The sequence below is a fragment of the Anas platyrhynchos genome, chromosome 3, assembly GCF_047663525.1.
Source record: "Anas platyrhynchos isolate ZD024472 breed Pekin duck chromosome 3, IASCAAS_PekinDuck_T2T, whole genome shotgun sequence".
Classification (NCBI taxonomy): Eukaryota; Metazoa; Chordata; class Aves; order Anseriformes; family Anatidae; genus Anas; species Anas platyrhynchos.
The window spans coordinates 13,920,423-13,937,590 of NC_092589.1; the positions used below are offsets into that span (position 1 = coordinate 13,920,423).

The 17,168-nt window shown below is 42.5% G+C and overlaps 1 protein-coding gene and 1 long non-coding RNA gene across 9 annotated transcripts in view; one reads left to right on the forward strand and one right to left on the reverse strand.

Annotated features, from left to right (window-relative positions):
* LOC106016989 (uncharacterized) overlaps positions 1–16,093 on the reverse strand; it is a 54,615-nt gene extending 38,522 nt beyond the window's left edge. For 4 of the 8 annotated variants that reach the window (XR_011808015.1, XR_011808014.1, XR_011808011.1 and 1 more), the window contains exons 1-3: positions 15,858–16,092; positions 3,039–3,128; positions 484–648 (exon numbers count right to left, since the gene is read on the reverse strand). This is a non-coding gene — a long non-coding RNA (uncharacterized lncRNA). Of the gene's footprint in view, positions 1–483; positions 649–3,038; positions 3,129–15,857 lie in introns of all 8 variants that reach the window. The other 4 variants (XR_011808013.1, XR_011808010.1, XR_011808009.1 and 1 more) reach the window with 2 other exon arrangements.
* On the forward strand, positions 5,789–10,486 carry TMEM17 (transmembrane protein 17). Its single transcript, XM_027453442.3, has 4 exons — positions 5,789–5,947; positions 8,937–9,040; positions 9,291–9,404; positions 9,791–10,486. Exons 1-4 carry the CDS (start codon positions 5,845–5,847, stop codon positions 10,052–10,054), a joined length of 585 nt encoding a protein of 194 aa, XP_027309243.1. The 5' UTR covers positions 5,789–5,844; the 3' UTR covers positions 10,055–10,486.
* Positions 16,094–17,168: the final 1,075 nt, after the last annotated feature.

Here is a 17,168-nt window from a genome sequence, read left to right on the forward strand (position 1 = left end):
TCAAAATGATCCTTCAGAGTACCCAGCAACTGGAACCACAACTGAGACTGAGGTACAGTGGTGCATACCCACACATAAGAAGCCCCCATCTTAAATAATTGAAAAAGTAACAAAGACAGAACTAAGTGCGCTCTGGAACTTCAGCAAGTCACTACACTCTTTCTTTGGTGCTGCCTGAGGAGAAGCTGAGCCAAGTTTCGTTTTGTTTGGAAACACAGCAAAAAGCCTAAAGCTAACAGATTACAGAACAAAAATAAACACGCAGCCAAATCCCCATCCCAACAGAGAGACACCGTAGATTGCTGCGGTGTTGCACCAGCATCCCCAGCAGCATAACCCACGATATTTGAACTAGAGGTCCCAAACCAGAACTCGGCTTCTGGGGAATTTGCAGTCGTTCTCACTGTCCTGGACTCTCACAGGCATCAGCCTGGACACGAATGGACAATGGAAACCCTCTGACACAGACCTGACAACACATACCTTTAGCTTGGCACAGCTTCAAAGCAGGGGGAGAGTTTGTTCTTGTTTGGAAACAAGAATTTAGGCAGCGGAACGCATCAGGGAATCCAAACAACCAGCCTCACTTCCAGGGTGCTGCCGCAGCTCCAACTTAAGTTGAACTGGAGTTCTAACAAACTCAGGCACCTAGGTAACAGTCCAAATACAAATTTAGAAATTAAAAATACAAAACCCAACCCTGTGATGGTTTCTTAACTAAACAATAGCCCTCTCTGTCTTGTGGCTGTTTGTTTTTTTTTCCCCTAAATGATCAAGCTACTAAGGTGTGTGCATCACACACACAGGGCTTAGGCTTGCACAATTGCAAAGGAAGGGCAAAACTTCTTGCAGGGAACTACCACCACCAGCAGCAGTCACCACTAAGGCCTTCCTTCACATGGGTGTATCATCACACTGATTCATGCCACCTCAAAAGTAATTTTTTAAATACTGTGCCATATTTGGATTCTGCAATGAAAAGAGCAAACTGTTTCTGGCCCTGCAAGGACCCACATCCCAGGAAGCATTCTGCAGGAGTTATGAAGAGTAACAGGTAAAGCACCTGCTGTGATGCCCAGAGAACACAAACAGGCCTTCCATCTGGGGGAGCTCACGTCCACGGAACGGGCTTTGGGGAAGCTTAGATCTCTACACAGAGCTCAGTTTTCTACTAGCTGGGCACCTTGGTTTAGCAAAACACTAGCCACCATTTGCTGAGAGGGCAAACACATGCAGCAAACACATCCCTCCTTCCCAAGAACAGCCTTCTGGGAGAACCTACAAAAGAGGTGAAGGTGTAACTGAGGCAGAATTAATCCCCAAAAAGATCTGGAAGCAAAGGAAGGACATCACGTTGATCACAAGCTTTGTCAGCAGCACAAAATTTGAAGGCACCCAGCCTGTTTGCAGTGTTACAGCATGGCGTTCACCAGTTATTCCACAGCTGGAGGTAAGGGACCCCTCTGCACTGGTCAGGACACTCAAAGAGTCCTTTACGGGTACTTCAGGGGCCTCAGTAGAAGTGAGAATCCAGCTCAAAGTCCACACCTGTACTGTAGCCTCCCAGCATATCCCACAAAGCTAAAGCACTTCTGAAACACAAATGGTGAAACTTGTTTAATAGTAGCAGCAGCCTTGAGAATTTCCTAGTGTGCTTGACAAAACAAACCAACTCCAAAAAAAAAAAAAAAAAAAAAAAAGGCAAAAAAAAGCCAAGGAGCTGTTCTAACTAACCGCCAAGTACAACAAGAAGAAAATCAATCTGTGGGAGCAAGTAATAGTCCCTCTTATTGTTGTTGTTGCTGTCTTTATGCTTAAGAAAAGAAAACAGCTACGATACGGTTATTGAACGGAGTGGTTGCAGCAATCCATAATGGTTGAAACAGGAGCCTCGGAGAGGTCTCATCAGCAACAATAATTGTTTACCAGACACAAATATCCTGTAGGTATTAAACGAACACCAGGGACTAGTGTACAAGCGACACAGAGAAAAGATTGTCCTGGGGTACTGCGCGCCAGGAACACAGCTGTGAAATTGCTCTGGCAGACACTGTCACAGCTAATAACACGAGCCTTTCAAACACACACACATTAGAGCCTTCGTGGCACTTGTAATTTGTTAAAACTCCCAATCTGTCACTTCATTCTGAGAACAGGAGGAGAATGCAAGCCCGTACTCCGTTTGCTTGCACATACCTCAACTCACCAGCACTTTTTTTTTTTTTATGTATATTTTACAGCGTTTCTAACAAAACACTGGGCAGGTATCAATAAGGGTCAAGCAAAGAGGAGTGCGACTTGCATTGCTTGCACACTTAAGGCTACATAAGGGGCAGCAGCACAGGCGTGCCAGGGGAAATAGCATTTGTGGGATTCCACCCCAGCAAATTCAGAAATACAGCAATTGCAATTCAGGTGCAAAGATAAACCACTGGCACCATTTAAATGAACTCTGTGTTTCTGAAATGCCAACTGTAAAAAACTGCTGATATTTAATTTTGTTAGATATACCGCATCTGGTGTTTATGGCTTAGTGCTGTTGCCAGAGGGCCCCAGGAGCTTCGGTCTGGGAGCCAAGCCAGTGTCTACCAACTTAGTTGGACTACTGTGGATACACAAAGATCCAATATTCCTCTGATTTAAAGCTTTCAGGCAGATTTTCAGAGACTTTTGTTTTATTTATAGCTAGCATGTGTGGAGAGAAATAAAACGGTCATTTAATATGCTGCGCAATTATGAGCTTATTTCTTCCAGTTTCACATTTCAGTAGCTTATTTCAACGCACAGAGAGATGGAAATTTGGTTGTTTCTACCTTAACCTTTCATACATGGATAGACACAAAGAAACCAAGTGGCAGAATGTCTTTACATTACAAGAGGAAAATGCCAAAATGGGTTTTAATCACAAAAGCTGGACACTTACCGTATTTATACAGATGGTCGTCATAACAGTTTCCATCACATAACTGTTAAATGTTTTTCCTTCTTCCACTCCTTATGGACCCTATTAATACCCTAATGTTACAGGAAGCTCTGACCTGTCAATGCAGATGTCCTGGTGTTCCAATCCTTCAAGTTCAGAGAGTGCTCTTCTGCTTGAAAATGGAGTAGATGCTCTCCAAACGCCCCTACAGAAAATCAGAAGAATTTTGTTTATTAAATTGACCCCCAAAAAATGTGTGTCTTGGTCTAAAGAAAATTAAACAGAATTAGTAAAAAAAAAAAGATTCTATTCCATCTTCGGGGAGTATTTTAAGTATTTGCATAGACAAAAATATTAAACAAAGAAGTGCACAATTTCATTTCTCAGGGACATGTAGGATGCTTGGCCATCTGCTGAAAATGTAAGACTGCCAAATATCACAGATTCACACCTTGAGTCTGGAAATAGAGTTCACATGGCAAATCCATGCATTTCTCGTGGTGTCTGCATTCCACCAGCCTTTCCTTTACCTGCTGCTTAGTTTTACACTTCACTGACTGCTAAACTGGATTGCTTCACAGTTCTTGAAAGAGCAGAGCCCAGTTCTGCAGAGTCCCACTGACTGCCATAGAACTGCTGGCTGGACACCTGACTGTATGCTTGATAGGTTTTCAGAATTGGGGAACATAAGAAAATCAGGGCATCTGAGAGATCGGGGCCTCTGCTCAAAGCCACTGGCAACAGGAAACTGCATTGTGCAGTTCAGGGAAAATTCTTCCCTCAATTCTGAGAAAGTAATCAAAAGGAAAATCCTTAAAGGTTGAACTTTAACAGGCCAGCAGTTTATACAACTGTAATTTTAATTCGTATAAACGTGTTCCTTTTGTCTAATTAACTGAGAGTGTGGGAACAGTGTTCCCCTAATTTAAAGGGTGTTAATGAGATCAGGACAAACACAAGTGCCTGAAGCTTTGCTTTACTATCTCATTGGTAATATTGCACAGGTTAATCATCGCACCACTGTCTATAGCAAAGAACTTAATGGTGAGATTTGTGCAGAAGTCACCACTGTAGCTGTCGAGTCTGACAGCACCTACTGGCAAGATAACAAATACAGATTGCATTTTTTAATGGTCAGAAACCTACCTATGGAAACTAGCATTAACTTTAATGCTTCCTGAAACGTAAAAGTCATCTTTGAGCCCTTCAATTATTTACCAGGTAGTTCGCTAATTAGCAAGCATCCGCTCCCAGATTTTTATCACCGTAACTGTGGTCTAACTCTACTGCCCTCAGAGCTTTGGCATCCACATGGAGCTAGGACACAACTGTGCGCACATCTGCGACTGCAGCTTGTGTTGCTTTACAGCCCCCAAAGCATGTTAACTAGCACAGGCATCACCGTCACTACACCTGTAACAGGACAGGCTTCAAAGTTACAAAGTCAGCTCAAAAAAAGCTGGACAAACATTCAGACTTGATGCTTTTACTAAATTATTTGCTTGTAGAGCTGTCCTGCCTGAGCCACCTAGGTAGCCCTGGTACCAGGCAGACCTGATAGTGCTACTGAGCTGCTTCATCTTTTCTGTGAAATAGGGATAAGCCTCGCCTGCACTTCAAGGTTTATTTTATAAGATCACTTACACAGCAGAGCCTGCTGCCTTCAGCAGCCCTTCAAATTCTGGGATATCTATAATTCCTTCTCCAAATCTGCTGCCATTATTTGAAAATCACTTCCTCCTCATCTCTTCTGCAGGCTGTCACAGGCAGTTTATTTACTTACTTATTTTTGTGCAGATCCCTGCTGCCATACACGTGTTTGGAGAACCCTTTGAACAGTATCTGTTGTCAATATCACATCGTTCATCAGCTCGATAGCCAAATGGATTTCTCAGAACTCATGCTTGTTTAGCCATCTTTCTCTGTAGTTCTCCCAGTGGGATAGAAAGAAATTAAATTTAAACTAGGCTTTAAATTATTTAGTCAGAGATAATTGAGTTTGGAAAGTCATACTAGAGAACGATCACCCAGGGAAGTAGCTAAATACAATTTGGGGAAAGGAGGGAGGAGACAGGGAAAGGATTTAGGAGATGGAACGGGAGTTGACATGACATATTATGTTCAGTAAAACCACAATTGTTACCAGCCCTCATAGTAAAGGGCACAGGCTGTTCTTTCCTTCAGGTCATGAGGAAAATAACTTTCTGCACACATCCTTTCTCCTCAGAAGGAATCAGGCCCTACGGGAAGCTGAAAAACCCGGTGAACAGACCACCTCATCTTGAGGTTTCGGACACAAAGTGACTGTTTTCTATAGCAGGAACAAGCAGAAATTGTTTTCATGCTAACAGCTTTTCTTAGTGCTGGGAGGGCATCCCATAAGGGACAAGATCTAACTGGAATAAAAAGTCTGCACTGCTGCTTTTGCAGTGACAGAGAGAGGCAGCCTCGAGGAGAGGGCATTTTGTGGAGAGCTGAGGGTCAGCCTCTTCTTGCAGGTACCTAGTGATAAAACTAGAGGGAATTGCCTCAATTTGCACCAGGGGAGGTTCAGGTTGTAAATTAGGAGACATTTCTCCTCAGAAGGAGCAGCCAGGCACTGGGACGGGTTGCCCAGCGAGGTGGTGGAGTCACCATCCCTGAGGGCATTCAAGGGAAGGTTGGATGTGGTGCTTGGGGACATGGTTTTGTGGTGACATTGGTGGGAAGGGGATGGTTGGGCCAGATGATCTGGGAGGTCTTCTCCAACCCTGACGATTGTGTCACAAAACGAGCCTCGCGGACATTCACTTTGAGCACGAACAGCTCCAAAACCGCACCACACGCCCTCAGCGGGAGCGCGGCGGCCGCCACCGCGCCTGCGCACCCCCGCCCCGTCGCCAGGGCGACGGCGGAGTCGCGACAAGCCGCTGCCTCGCAACATGTCGCTGCCCGAGCCGCTGAGGCGGCAGCTGGGCTCCTTCAGCCGCACCGTCTTCACCGACAGCCGCGGCGCCGCCCCGCCGCTCCCGGGCGAGCGCGCAGGTAAGCGGCCCGCCCGCAACAAACATGGCGGCGGCGGCTACCGGGGCGGGCGGGGAGCGCTTGCCAGCAACCAAGATGGCGGCGCCAAGCGGCGCCTGGCGGCCGTTGGGGCGGTTATGGGCGGTGAGGGGAAGGCGCCGCTGTCCCAAAAATTGCGTAGGGGCGGGATGGCGGAGATAGCAGCCACGGCTTGGAGGGGAGCCCCATCGTCCTCCACCAAGCCCGGGCAACGCTGGTGGAAAGTGGAGATGCCCTGTACACGAGATCTGGTTTCACCGCCAATAGTCTGGCGTGGTTTAGTGAATATTTTCTGGAGTAGAGCAACATAGTTTCAGCATCACCCCACACTTAACGTGCTGTAGGTTTAGGGATGGTTTCCTGGACTCTTAAAATACTCAACAGGATGATTTAAAGTCAGATATACAGGACACTTATACCCACCTTAACAGCACTGGAAGAGGGTGTGAGAGAAATACTACAGGTAAAATCCATTGTTACTCACATACCAGATACTCATCAGACCTCCCAAATAAAGAAGTATAAAGGATTTATAGGGAACAACAAGAACAAATAAAAGAACTGGGTTACTGGTGTAAGGGCAGTACCCCTGCACAGTTTGGACACGAGATACCCAAAGCTTGAAGAGGTACACCAAGCTACAGCTAAATAGCAAGATCTCAAACAACAAAGCTTTCCTTCTTCTTTCAAGTCTGCTGTAAGGACTAGTAACTATTCACCACTTGGCCAGTGAAACCTGCAGGCTAACATGCCCCTTTTTCATACCTTTGGAGTGACAGTAGCCATCAAAATAAACCGCTTACATAGGACATTAACATTCATAGAAGCTAACATGAAAGTTTTAACTGGTAAATCAGTTCTTAGGTAATAAAATTAATCAAAAAGTAACTTCAAGATAAGAGTGCTCATTTTCTTTGTGTAGTTATGCCAGTGTAGCTAGCTATGCTGTTCACATTGGTTACCAGATCATTTTATTTATCAAACATTTTTCTAGGCTCCAAGGAAAATTTCTGTTTTAGTCATTTCTTTTCAGTTTCCTTTTACGAAAACTCCTACCTGCATATTCAGCTCATGGAAAGCAACAACAAATGTACTGTTAGTTTCCTTAGGGTCAGGATTTCAAATCTTAAGCTTACATGTATACTTCAGTGAGTTGACCTAGCATGAAAGAATTGGCCATTGCAATAGTCTTGCATTTCCTTTTTTTAAACAATTCCAGAAAATAAGTACAAGTTAATGTAGGAATAGAAAATGAATTAGAGTTGTCTTATATTGCTAAGCATTCATTGAAAAGACAATTTTAAAACTTGAGCAGAAGTCACAAATACCACTATTGCATTGATGATACCTTAATTGTACCTCAAACATCATCATTGCAATTGAAATTACAGTTGTTGGCCTCTCTTTTTTTGAATAGGATTATGAACTATTAAATGTTCATCCAGTGCATATTATGTAGTTACATAGTGACTTCTAATTGGATGGTCTTGCATCTTTTGTTTGTCGAAAAAACAAAACAGTTTTTGAATTCTACCTCAGTGCCCTCCAAAATCAACAATTTGCACATTAGTTTTGAGGTTGAGAGACTGATTCATTAGGACAGCTGGGATAAAATGTAGGTAGACAGTGAAACTCAAGTACCTATAGATTTTCATTCATTTGTAGATTGTAGCAAAGTGCTGATGCTTAAAAAAAGGGATTATTAAACAAGGATATTGGTTGTCTTGCACTTTCTATTTCAGTACAACAAATTCCTGCCCCTCGCATCCTACCCTTAAGGTCTGTCCTAGTTCTACTCCCAAATCCTCCTCCCTTCCCACCTAGTCTAGTAGCTACCATGAATACTTCTGCAACTATCATAAAGACTTCTGGAACAGACTGTACCAGGCTGCATGTTGCTGGAATGGAAACAGGGATGCCAGACTGAGATGGAACAAAGACAGGTATGAAAATGGTTGGAAGATACGTAATGAGACAGTAATGTCAGAAGAAAGGTGGTTCTGAGTCTGGAAGCAAAGAAGTGTAGCTGTCAGTCTGAGTTTCAATTAACGTCATAATTGTAGCAGGCAGAAGACTTGAATACAAATCAACAGGACACAACAAATACTTTTTAAACTTGCTTAGTTTTTAGTTAGTGCTTCTTAGTTAGAGTTCAGCTTCACTTATCAAGTGAGGAAATGTGTCTGCATTTGGGGAAAATGTTAGAAATGGGACTGCTGGTAATGGAAGTAAATGGGTTGCAGTATCAGTTGACCATGGCAATAAAACTTCACCCATTAAAATGAACAATACCCTTGGAATGCCGTTTTTAATTTCTCCTTGTTTTCAGTCTAATCTTTTAAATCTATAGTTAAATGGTAAATACAGAATTTACAGCCTGCAGAGTTCAATATTTACTGTTCTCTACATTGAAGAGAACAAAGTGTGTTGATACAGTCTTTATTGACTAAGTTTTAGTTTGACATGAATTTGAAATTCTTAACTCAAGAACTAAAAGCATTAATGGGTTCCTGCTCTCTAGCATTAAGTCCCTACACAAGATCATGTACAAAACGAGGATAATCCTGTATATACTTATTTCAACTCTGACCATTCTCTTAAGAACAGCAATAAAAGTTACCACTTTATTTCTTTAGTATCAGTGTACAGCAATACTTGAGCTAAGCCTATCAGTCAGATTGATTAGGTGGTAGCTTATGGCTTACTCCACAAATCAGACACACAGCTTGAATTTACAATTAAGCAATAAAATTTCTGTATCCTGTGTACTGGAAGTTACCTTAGATTCCAGAAAATAGCATAGCCTAAGATAGGGTAGTTTTTCTTCTTGATATGTGAAAATCCTTTTCTTAACATTTAACTTGATTCAGAAAGGTGTTAATGCTCTTGCTTGAAGCTAAGATGGAACATAATATTTCTGTCTGAAGTATGGTACAAACTAGGAGTGATAAAAGCTTCTGTTTATCTACAGATAGTGAAATAGTTTCCAGTTTACCACTACAGATGTCCCTGTATTTCAACGTTTATTTTTTCCCGTTTTGGTGGCTCAGCAGTGTTGTCATGCTCCAGATGAAGGTAAGTCCTGAAGGAAAGTAGTTGTTAGTAAGAGTGATGTTTCCTATCAAACACCTCCCTGTACAGAGATGGTGCTCACAGACATCAGAAGTTGGTATGTTTATTTGGGATTCGCTTGAAACTGGAGGCTCAGGAGGATTTGAAAGCCAATAAAACACTGTAAACTTACAATAGTGTACAGTTTCTTCATTTAACCACAGATGACATGCTATGAAACAGCACAGCAAAACTTCTACTCTCTTCCCTCTAGTATGCAGTCCTGTCGGATTACTACAAGTTCATTCTGGTCACAGTCATGATTCTAGCCTCCCTAATAGAGATCATTCGACTGTACCTGGGATACATCGGCAACCTGCAGGAGAAGGTATGTTACTACACATACATGTTATTTTGTGTAGGAGAGCTTTCTGCAGTTGAACATAATTAAAATGGCATGACAGTTCATTCAAGAGATTGTAAGTTGAGGTTATTTCTGATTTACAGCCTGCATCTTGTATTTCCTTGGCACCAACTTCCATTAACTTCTGTGGACTCCAAGAAGTCCACCCTCAGAGGGGACCCCTCTCACTCTCCAAAACTGCTTTTCAGAAAATACAAGCACTGTTAAAACCATGGTATACAGAAATATTAAGCCACTTCACTTTGCCATTTCACATTATTTCCTGGGTTTTAGAAGATTAAAAGTTACTGGTTTTGTGTTTTTTCATCCCCAACTGCCAGTTTTTAAAAGATGATATCTCCCTGTTACAGGTCCCTGAGCTGGCTGGATTTTGGCTCCTGACTCTCCTTCTGCAGTTACCTATAATTCTCTTCTTGCTATTTAACGAAGGTTTGAAAATCCTGCCACTGGAAAGATTAGTCAATATCATCTTTGCCCTCTTCCTAATCTTCCAAGTCATTGCAGCCTCCACCACCCTGAAGAGAATGGTGAACAAACTGGCAACTCACTTCCGCCTTAATGAATTTGACAGGCTAGAGGAACACCCCGTGCGTGAGTTTTACAGCCTGAGCTAAGACGAGAGTACAGTGGCCAGGACGAGTAAGGACCCACGCTGAGGAGCTTCACATGACAAATGCTGGCTGGGGATCACACACCAAGGGCCTGAGAAGCCAACAGAGGCAGTCCTCATGCTGCTACAGCTCTGGTTTTGTTTTGTTTGGTCATTATCAATCTTCCTACTTCAGAGACGTTAAAAAAAATAGATCTTGCTTAAGAGCCAACAGTAAGCCTCAGAGATGAGGTCCACACTGCAAGAAAAAAAAAATCATACCTTGCTGAGTGGACCAATTCATCTGTTACTGCATGAAGTACCTACAGAGCAGGTTTGGTGGCTTTGGCATTTTAAAAAGTCACATGCCATTTCTAAAAAACAGAAGACTATTTTCCTAACTGTTTGCACAGAAGTATTTTATTTACAATAAATCTTTTGTACACGTTTGCATTGACAGCAGTTTTCTCTGTTCTTCCAGGTGTTGTAGGTGTTTGAAGTCTAGTATCACAGTTGAGAAAAAAATTAAGAAGAACAAAGGGAAAATTCAAGTCCCAGAAAGAACAGTAGGGATGCCAGTGATGAGACAATAAGCAAAGACTAGAGTTTGAGGTGGTATTTAAGGTAATTCCAGCACTAGGAATTCCTTACTAACTGACTAAGAATCAAATTTTAAAAGTATTGTCTGGTCAGAACTCCTAGTCTCCTATTCTTTGGTTTAGCTAGAGTTTTAACTATCAAGCCATTCAAAATGGATGATGCAATTTTCTTACGCAGGAGATCCAATAAGTCAGCAGTAACAAAATTATAGCCATTAAAAAAATTGGCTTGTATCACTGAAGGCAGAGCATGTTTCTTGCAAGCCAGGACATACACCAAGGTCCTCTCATTCTTCTTTGTATTAACGTCTGGACTATCTTCTTCACTTTCAGTAACAGCTCAGCATTAGTGTTTTCTTGTCAAGGAGGGATGAAAATCAGAAGTAAAATACGTTTTTTATATGAATCCTTTGAATTATCAGTTGGGCAAGAGCAGTCAATTTTTTGGAGCTGGCACAAACAACCAGACCACTCAGAGTAAGGTACAGAAGTCTAACATGAAAAAGACACTGTGCTTAAAGCTGTTGCATATTTAAAGTTCAAAGAACCTATAGCAAAAAGAAGGCACTTACCTTTGTTTCACGTTTGTTTTTCAATGCGTGAGTGAACTCACTTCTACTGAATTTTCTTCCCTTTTTTCCCCCCCATTTTGTTATTGTAGAGTACATATTATCAAAGCACATACTCCTTTGCTCTTAAACTACGACTACTGCCAACAACAGAATTAGCTATTGTGCAGAAAAAGATAGTTTCTCTATGAGAATCTGTAACAATCTCTTTCAGTTAATATAAAACATTTGAAGCCCATCATCTAAAATCTGCAAGAGAAGTTGAGGTTTAAGTTAAATCATTTGAAAAACAGTTTTACAATATTAGAAACTCTGTGTAAAAACATTTGTAACTGATGCAATAGGAATGTTACACGTTTTCATATCAGCTACACCACTGCACAGTGCCAAGGCCGGGGCTGATGAAGTACACGAAAAGCTTGGTAGGATCCATTACAGTAACAGATAACAGCATAATGGGTCCTGACAGGCCAAACAAATATCAAAAACCTTTTTTCTCCTGTAATTGTGGAGCATAACTCAGATGTCTTAGTGCCCAGGTAGCTATACAGCCTCTTCCTGGCCCAGTGCAATGGGTCTAATACCAGAGGCTGCCCTTCCTGGCAGAGGATGGGGGGTAGACCTCCAAGGAGCTCACCTCCACCACTAGGAAAACCTGGCTGTTACAGAAATACAGGTTAACAAACTGCATTACAAACGTTGCGCCCTGCTAGCTTGCAATGCCTTCCAATAATTTGTTGAAAACATAGAAGTCAAATCAGCATCTTTTTCTTATGTGCACCTGATCTCCAGATCTGCCCTTGATCTCGTTAACAGCACAAGCATCAAACTTAGAAGAAAGTTTAGGGCAGTTGCCACCCCTCCTGCCCTGCACGTAGCTTGCCTGTTCTTGTTAAAATCCCACTGTGGGACAGGGCAGACGTTACCAGGGAGGTACACTAAAAAGGTACAGTAAACCAAGCTCTGAAGAGACAGAATATACCCATAATAATCCAATCTCTTGCCTTAACTAGGGAATGCCACATTCTTTGGTTTTCTTCCCTGTATCACCTTAAAAAGTTTTAAATGTTAAACTCTGTTGTAATATAAGAGCGTAACGTTGGGAATGTTTTTGACACCAAATGCATCACATACAACATAAGGACCAAAAAAAAGCTAGCCATGCACCAATGCTGACAACAAGGAAGTGGCCCCCAGGCTGAAGGCTGAGACACACGATTCAAAATCCTTGCTTTTAGTGATAAGGAAACCATAGGCTTGGAAGATCAAATTGCCATGGAAGACAATTCTCAGGAGCCAAAGATACAGGGACACACACCTCTCTGCTGGAGAAACAGAATATTGATGAGGTGAATACAGAGAACAGCATCCAGAGAAGCACTGTTAGAAATAAGAGTTGCCTGGAAATGCTAAAGGGTGGAAACCAGCCTGAGATGTGAAGCTTCAGCAATAATTTTGATCAGTCAAAGATCTCTGGACCGTCGCTACTCAGGTTTCATACCAGACCTGGTAGTCTCTCTAACATCATCATTACCACCTTGAACATTTAGTTATGAAGAAAGCCTGCAAGTACTTAAAAACTCACATCACAGTCTGCAGGTGTATTTTTCCCTGTGAGTTTCCCCACTCCTCACATAGCCAGAGAGGGGGGAAGTTATGGTAGTGCTCCAGGAAGACAGAACAACAAATGCAGAATGCACTAGGACTTCTTCACCATTTGCTAAATTTGGCAGGGACTGGTGAGACTTCAGACAAGCATCACTTCCCTCCAGCACATCAACCGCACCACACAGCTTGGTGTCATCAGCAAGCTTGCTGAGGATGCACTTGATCTCACTGTCCATGTCACCAACAAAAATGTCAAACAGCACCGGTCCCAGTATTGACCCCCTGAGGAACACCACTCATCACTGATCTCCACTTGGACATTGAGCCATTGACCACAACTCTTTGAGTGTGACCACCCAGCAGTCCATCCATCAAGTCCATGTCTCTCCAATTTAGTGAGAAGGATGTCATGGGGGACAGTGTGAATGGTTCGCACTAGTCCAGGTAGATGATGTCCACCAGTGCTGTAACCCCACTGTAGAAGGGCAACAGATTTGTCCAGCACAACCTGTCCTTAGTGAAGTCATGCTGGCTGTCACCAGTCAACTCCTTATTTCCCTTGTGCCTTAGCATAGTTTTGAGGACAATCTGTTCCATGCTCTTGCCAGGCACAGAGCTGAGACTGACTGGCCTATACTTCCCTTTTCTCTTCCTTTTTCCCCCCCTTTTTAAAAATGGAGGTTATGTTTCTCCTGTTCCAGTCAGGGAGATTTTTGTTGGACTGCCACGTCTTCTTAAATATAACTGTGGCTTAGCAACTACATCCTCCAGTTCCCTGGGGACCCCTGGATGCATCTCATCACCTGAGCGCTATTGATAGCTTTCCCTTCACAGGCAATATCTTCGAACAGCAGAAGTCTCCATACAGAACTCAACCCCACATTATTTCATTTTATGAAGTTAACTGTTAGGAAAGGTCAACAGCCAGTTTGAAATGAAATCTGTACTTCACTTTTCTTCTTTGGTTAAAGGAAGAACAGGCATATTACCTTAAAATGCTATTTTTAGCTTTCTGATCAATTTGATGGAGTATTTTGTATTCAAGGGTATAGTTGCTGAGTTGTTAAAACCTGAAGTCAGCATTCATTCCTCGTCAGAAATAGACTTTTGTTAAAGGATTTTTTTTTTTTTTTTAATAGTATCTGGACTTCCGAGAAGGTGAAATTAAATTTGGAAGAGGATTCACTTATGCACCTCACTTAGGCCAATCTGATAAGGCAGACATGAGAGAAGGGACAGATTTGATAAAGACAATTTATGGAAGAAGGGGTGCAGCATTAACCTTCCTGTACCAACAATTCACTCTTACAGATTGCTGAAAGATTTGTACCCAGAAGAGTGAGGTCATACATTTCACTCTTGCCTTTGTCTCTTACAAACTAGAATAGAGTTTGTGTTAATCTTTAAATAGTCAATGAAGCCAGTAGAAGCTGCACCATTACATGGTCTGATAAGGCATTCAGTCAATAGCCCTGTTTGATAGCTGGGTGAGGCTCCAGAGATCATTTATTTTGGAAGAACTAATTTTGCTTCTCTAGGACAAAGATCAGACAGCAGCAATTAAAAAGGACTTTGTTCAGTGCTTTGAATGAAGCAAGGATAACAGAGTGGTCTTCTGCAGGAGGCAGGCAAAGCAGTATATAAGGGTCAACTGATAAGAACAAGAAAAAAAAACTATGACAGAATAAATAGGTTCAAGAAGTGTAACGCTGAGGGAAAATCACTATGTTGATGATAGATGCCACTGAAAGAGCAGAGGATTTATTAGAAGGAAATAAGTGTGCTGAGTTACTGGCTTGAAATCTTACAGGGGTTCAGAGGAAACACATAATTTAAGTTAAATTAAGCAGCAGCCTACACGATACAGTTCCACATTCACTAAGTAAATGCAACTCATGCAGCTTGTTACGAAGAAACGTCTTCTATACACCATGCAATCCAAGATTTGAAAGTAATAAAAACACCATCCTTGGGAAGCACATACTAGCCAGGAGACATCAGCACAACAGGGAACCCAGAGGGAACAACAGAACAAGGCTGGCAGACAGCTGCAAACATGATCACGCTAAGACCTGTGGCTTCCCCAGTGAGCTTAGGAAGTGTTACTGACTTCCTTAGGAGCTGCCTTGAGCATCCAGTGATAGGGAAGGAGATCCTACAGTCTATGAAAAAAAAAAAACACTGTTGTTCTTTAAGGGGTAGAAAAGACCCTTCGTTATTCACCTTTGATAGAGTTATGCAACTTCCAAGTCAAAAATTCAAACAAAAATGCTTGAGCCATTAATTACCATGTTCTCAGTTTATTCAAACCATGCCTCAAGCTAAATTCTTTAAGGTGAGAAGAACATCAGATACCCTTGTTCCCAGTCACTCACATTGCTAACACTGGGGGGATTGATTTAATTCACATTATACAGAGAAAGCCTGTGGCAGGCTGGAGCTTCAGCCTCTCCTGTCCCCTGCAGCTGCTGGTCCCCAGTTGCTTAAAGAGGAACCTACAGCTCACGACCCCTATGTATGATTCTGGATCAACGTAGTTGATCTCCTGTGTGAACTACGAAGGATTCCAGGTTTGAATTATTTGTTTTTGAAAACACCTCAGTTTGAAAATGAAAGCTTACCACAACCCGAAGTGCTGGAACTGATTGGACAACAAGCCTTTGAACACTACCTTCACTTTCAGATTCAAATCCTAAAAAAACTAAAGGTCACTCATTTTTTTCACATGACTCAGCATGGTTAGCAAGACAAAACAAAAAGCAATCAGTTAAAAAAAAAAAGAGGGGGGGGGGGGAGGGGGGAGGTATTGCCAAGGATCTTCCTAACATCACACAAACCACCCCAGCAGCCTATAAAGACTTCCCAGAATTAGTGGGGTAGGAAAATCCTCAGAATGTAGCAGGCACTTCATACGTGCACCTTAGTCAGACTTCCCCATTATTCTGAATACAGCAACAATTGCTTGGGGTGTCCTAAAGCACAGCTAAGCTGACTGAATAGAGGCAGCAAAGATAGAAAAATTTTAAGGTCACTATGCCCTTCAAAAAATTACCTTTAAAAGTTGCTAGCATCGCTCAGCCAAGACAAAGCTACGTTCCTCGGGCAACAGGCTTCAATCAAGAACATAAGTCAGAGCTCCTGAGAAAAATTACACCACCTTGGAAAGCGACCTCCAGAAGAAAAAATGTTGTAATAGCAGGGAAGAAGGGTTAAATAGCCTCAGTCTTCACCGCAGCTGGGAACAACTTCAGGATCGTCTTGCAACCCTGATGAAAAGAATTCAAAAATCAGAGTTAGGGGGTTGAATGGAGACAGCTGTGTGGGATAACCTAGGTGTAGCTGTGGCCCTTGAGCAGATATCTCCTCGTGCCCCACCTACACAGGTACCAGAGGATTGTCCTGGTGAACTACTCTGGTCTGCCCTATTGAGGGGTATGTGATGGGAATAAGTACGCTCAGCTGATGTGTCCCACCACAAAGAAACACTACTCAGTTGTATCTCAGTTGTATCATCGGACAATGATTTCCTTTCAATTTATTTATTTTTTTAAAACCAATCACACCACAAGAAATGAGATCTTATGTGTAATCTTCAAATAGAAAACCAACTCCCCCTTCCACCTCTACGCAATATATACAGCCTTGTGCTACGAGTGCAAGCAAACGAACACTTCCCACTACATACACACATTAACTTTTAGCCAGCAAGAGGGATTATTAAATAATCAGCCATTTATTCAGAACTCAGTGATTTCATCTGCCAAGAATAAATCACAGCTTGTCCAGTTATTTTGATAGAGCTGCTTTGGCTGACAGATAGCAGAAGCAACACGCCGCTTCTCCAAAGACACTTGCTTTCACGTGTTAGCATCCTAGTAGCAGAGTGACGGTGCTGTGCAAGCTCTATTTCTCTAAATAAAAAGGCACCATCCTGCTAGGATCGCCTTGACCCCCCCACTTCTGGGCGTGTGGTGGGGTCTGCATGGTTAGCGTGCTGCATATCTGCAGCGATGTCCTGGCTGAACACACGCAGGGAGGTGGGACCACACGGAGGCTCCCTGCTCTTTCACCACTGCCACCAGTAATGGAAACATTTCCAGGTTGCTGACTTTGGAGAATATTGAATTTTTCCCCAGTCGGAGAGAATGCAATCCCATCTGCTTAAATCAGGCTCCCGGTATTAGCTCCCTGCCCGCCTTTGTATGTGACCACCTCTCAGACTGGGCAAGCACAGAGGGCGGCCACGAATTTCCTAGAACTGGGGTGTGTGGAAAAAAAAATAAAATAAAAAGCTCTAAAAGCCAGGAAAATAAAATGGACAAACATTGAATTACAAAAATCCTGATAAGGCAGCAGCAAAAGG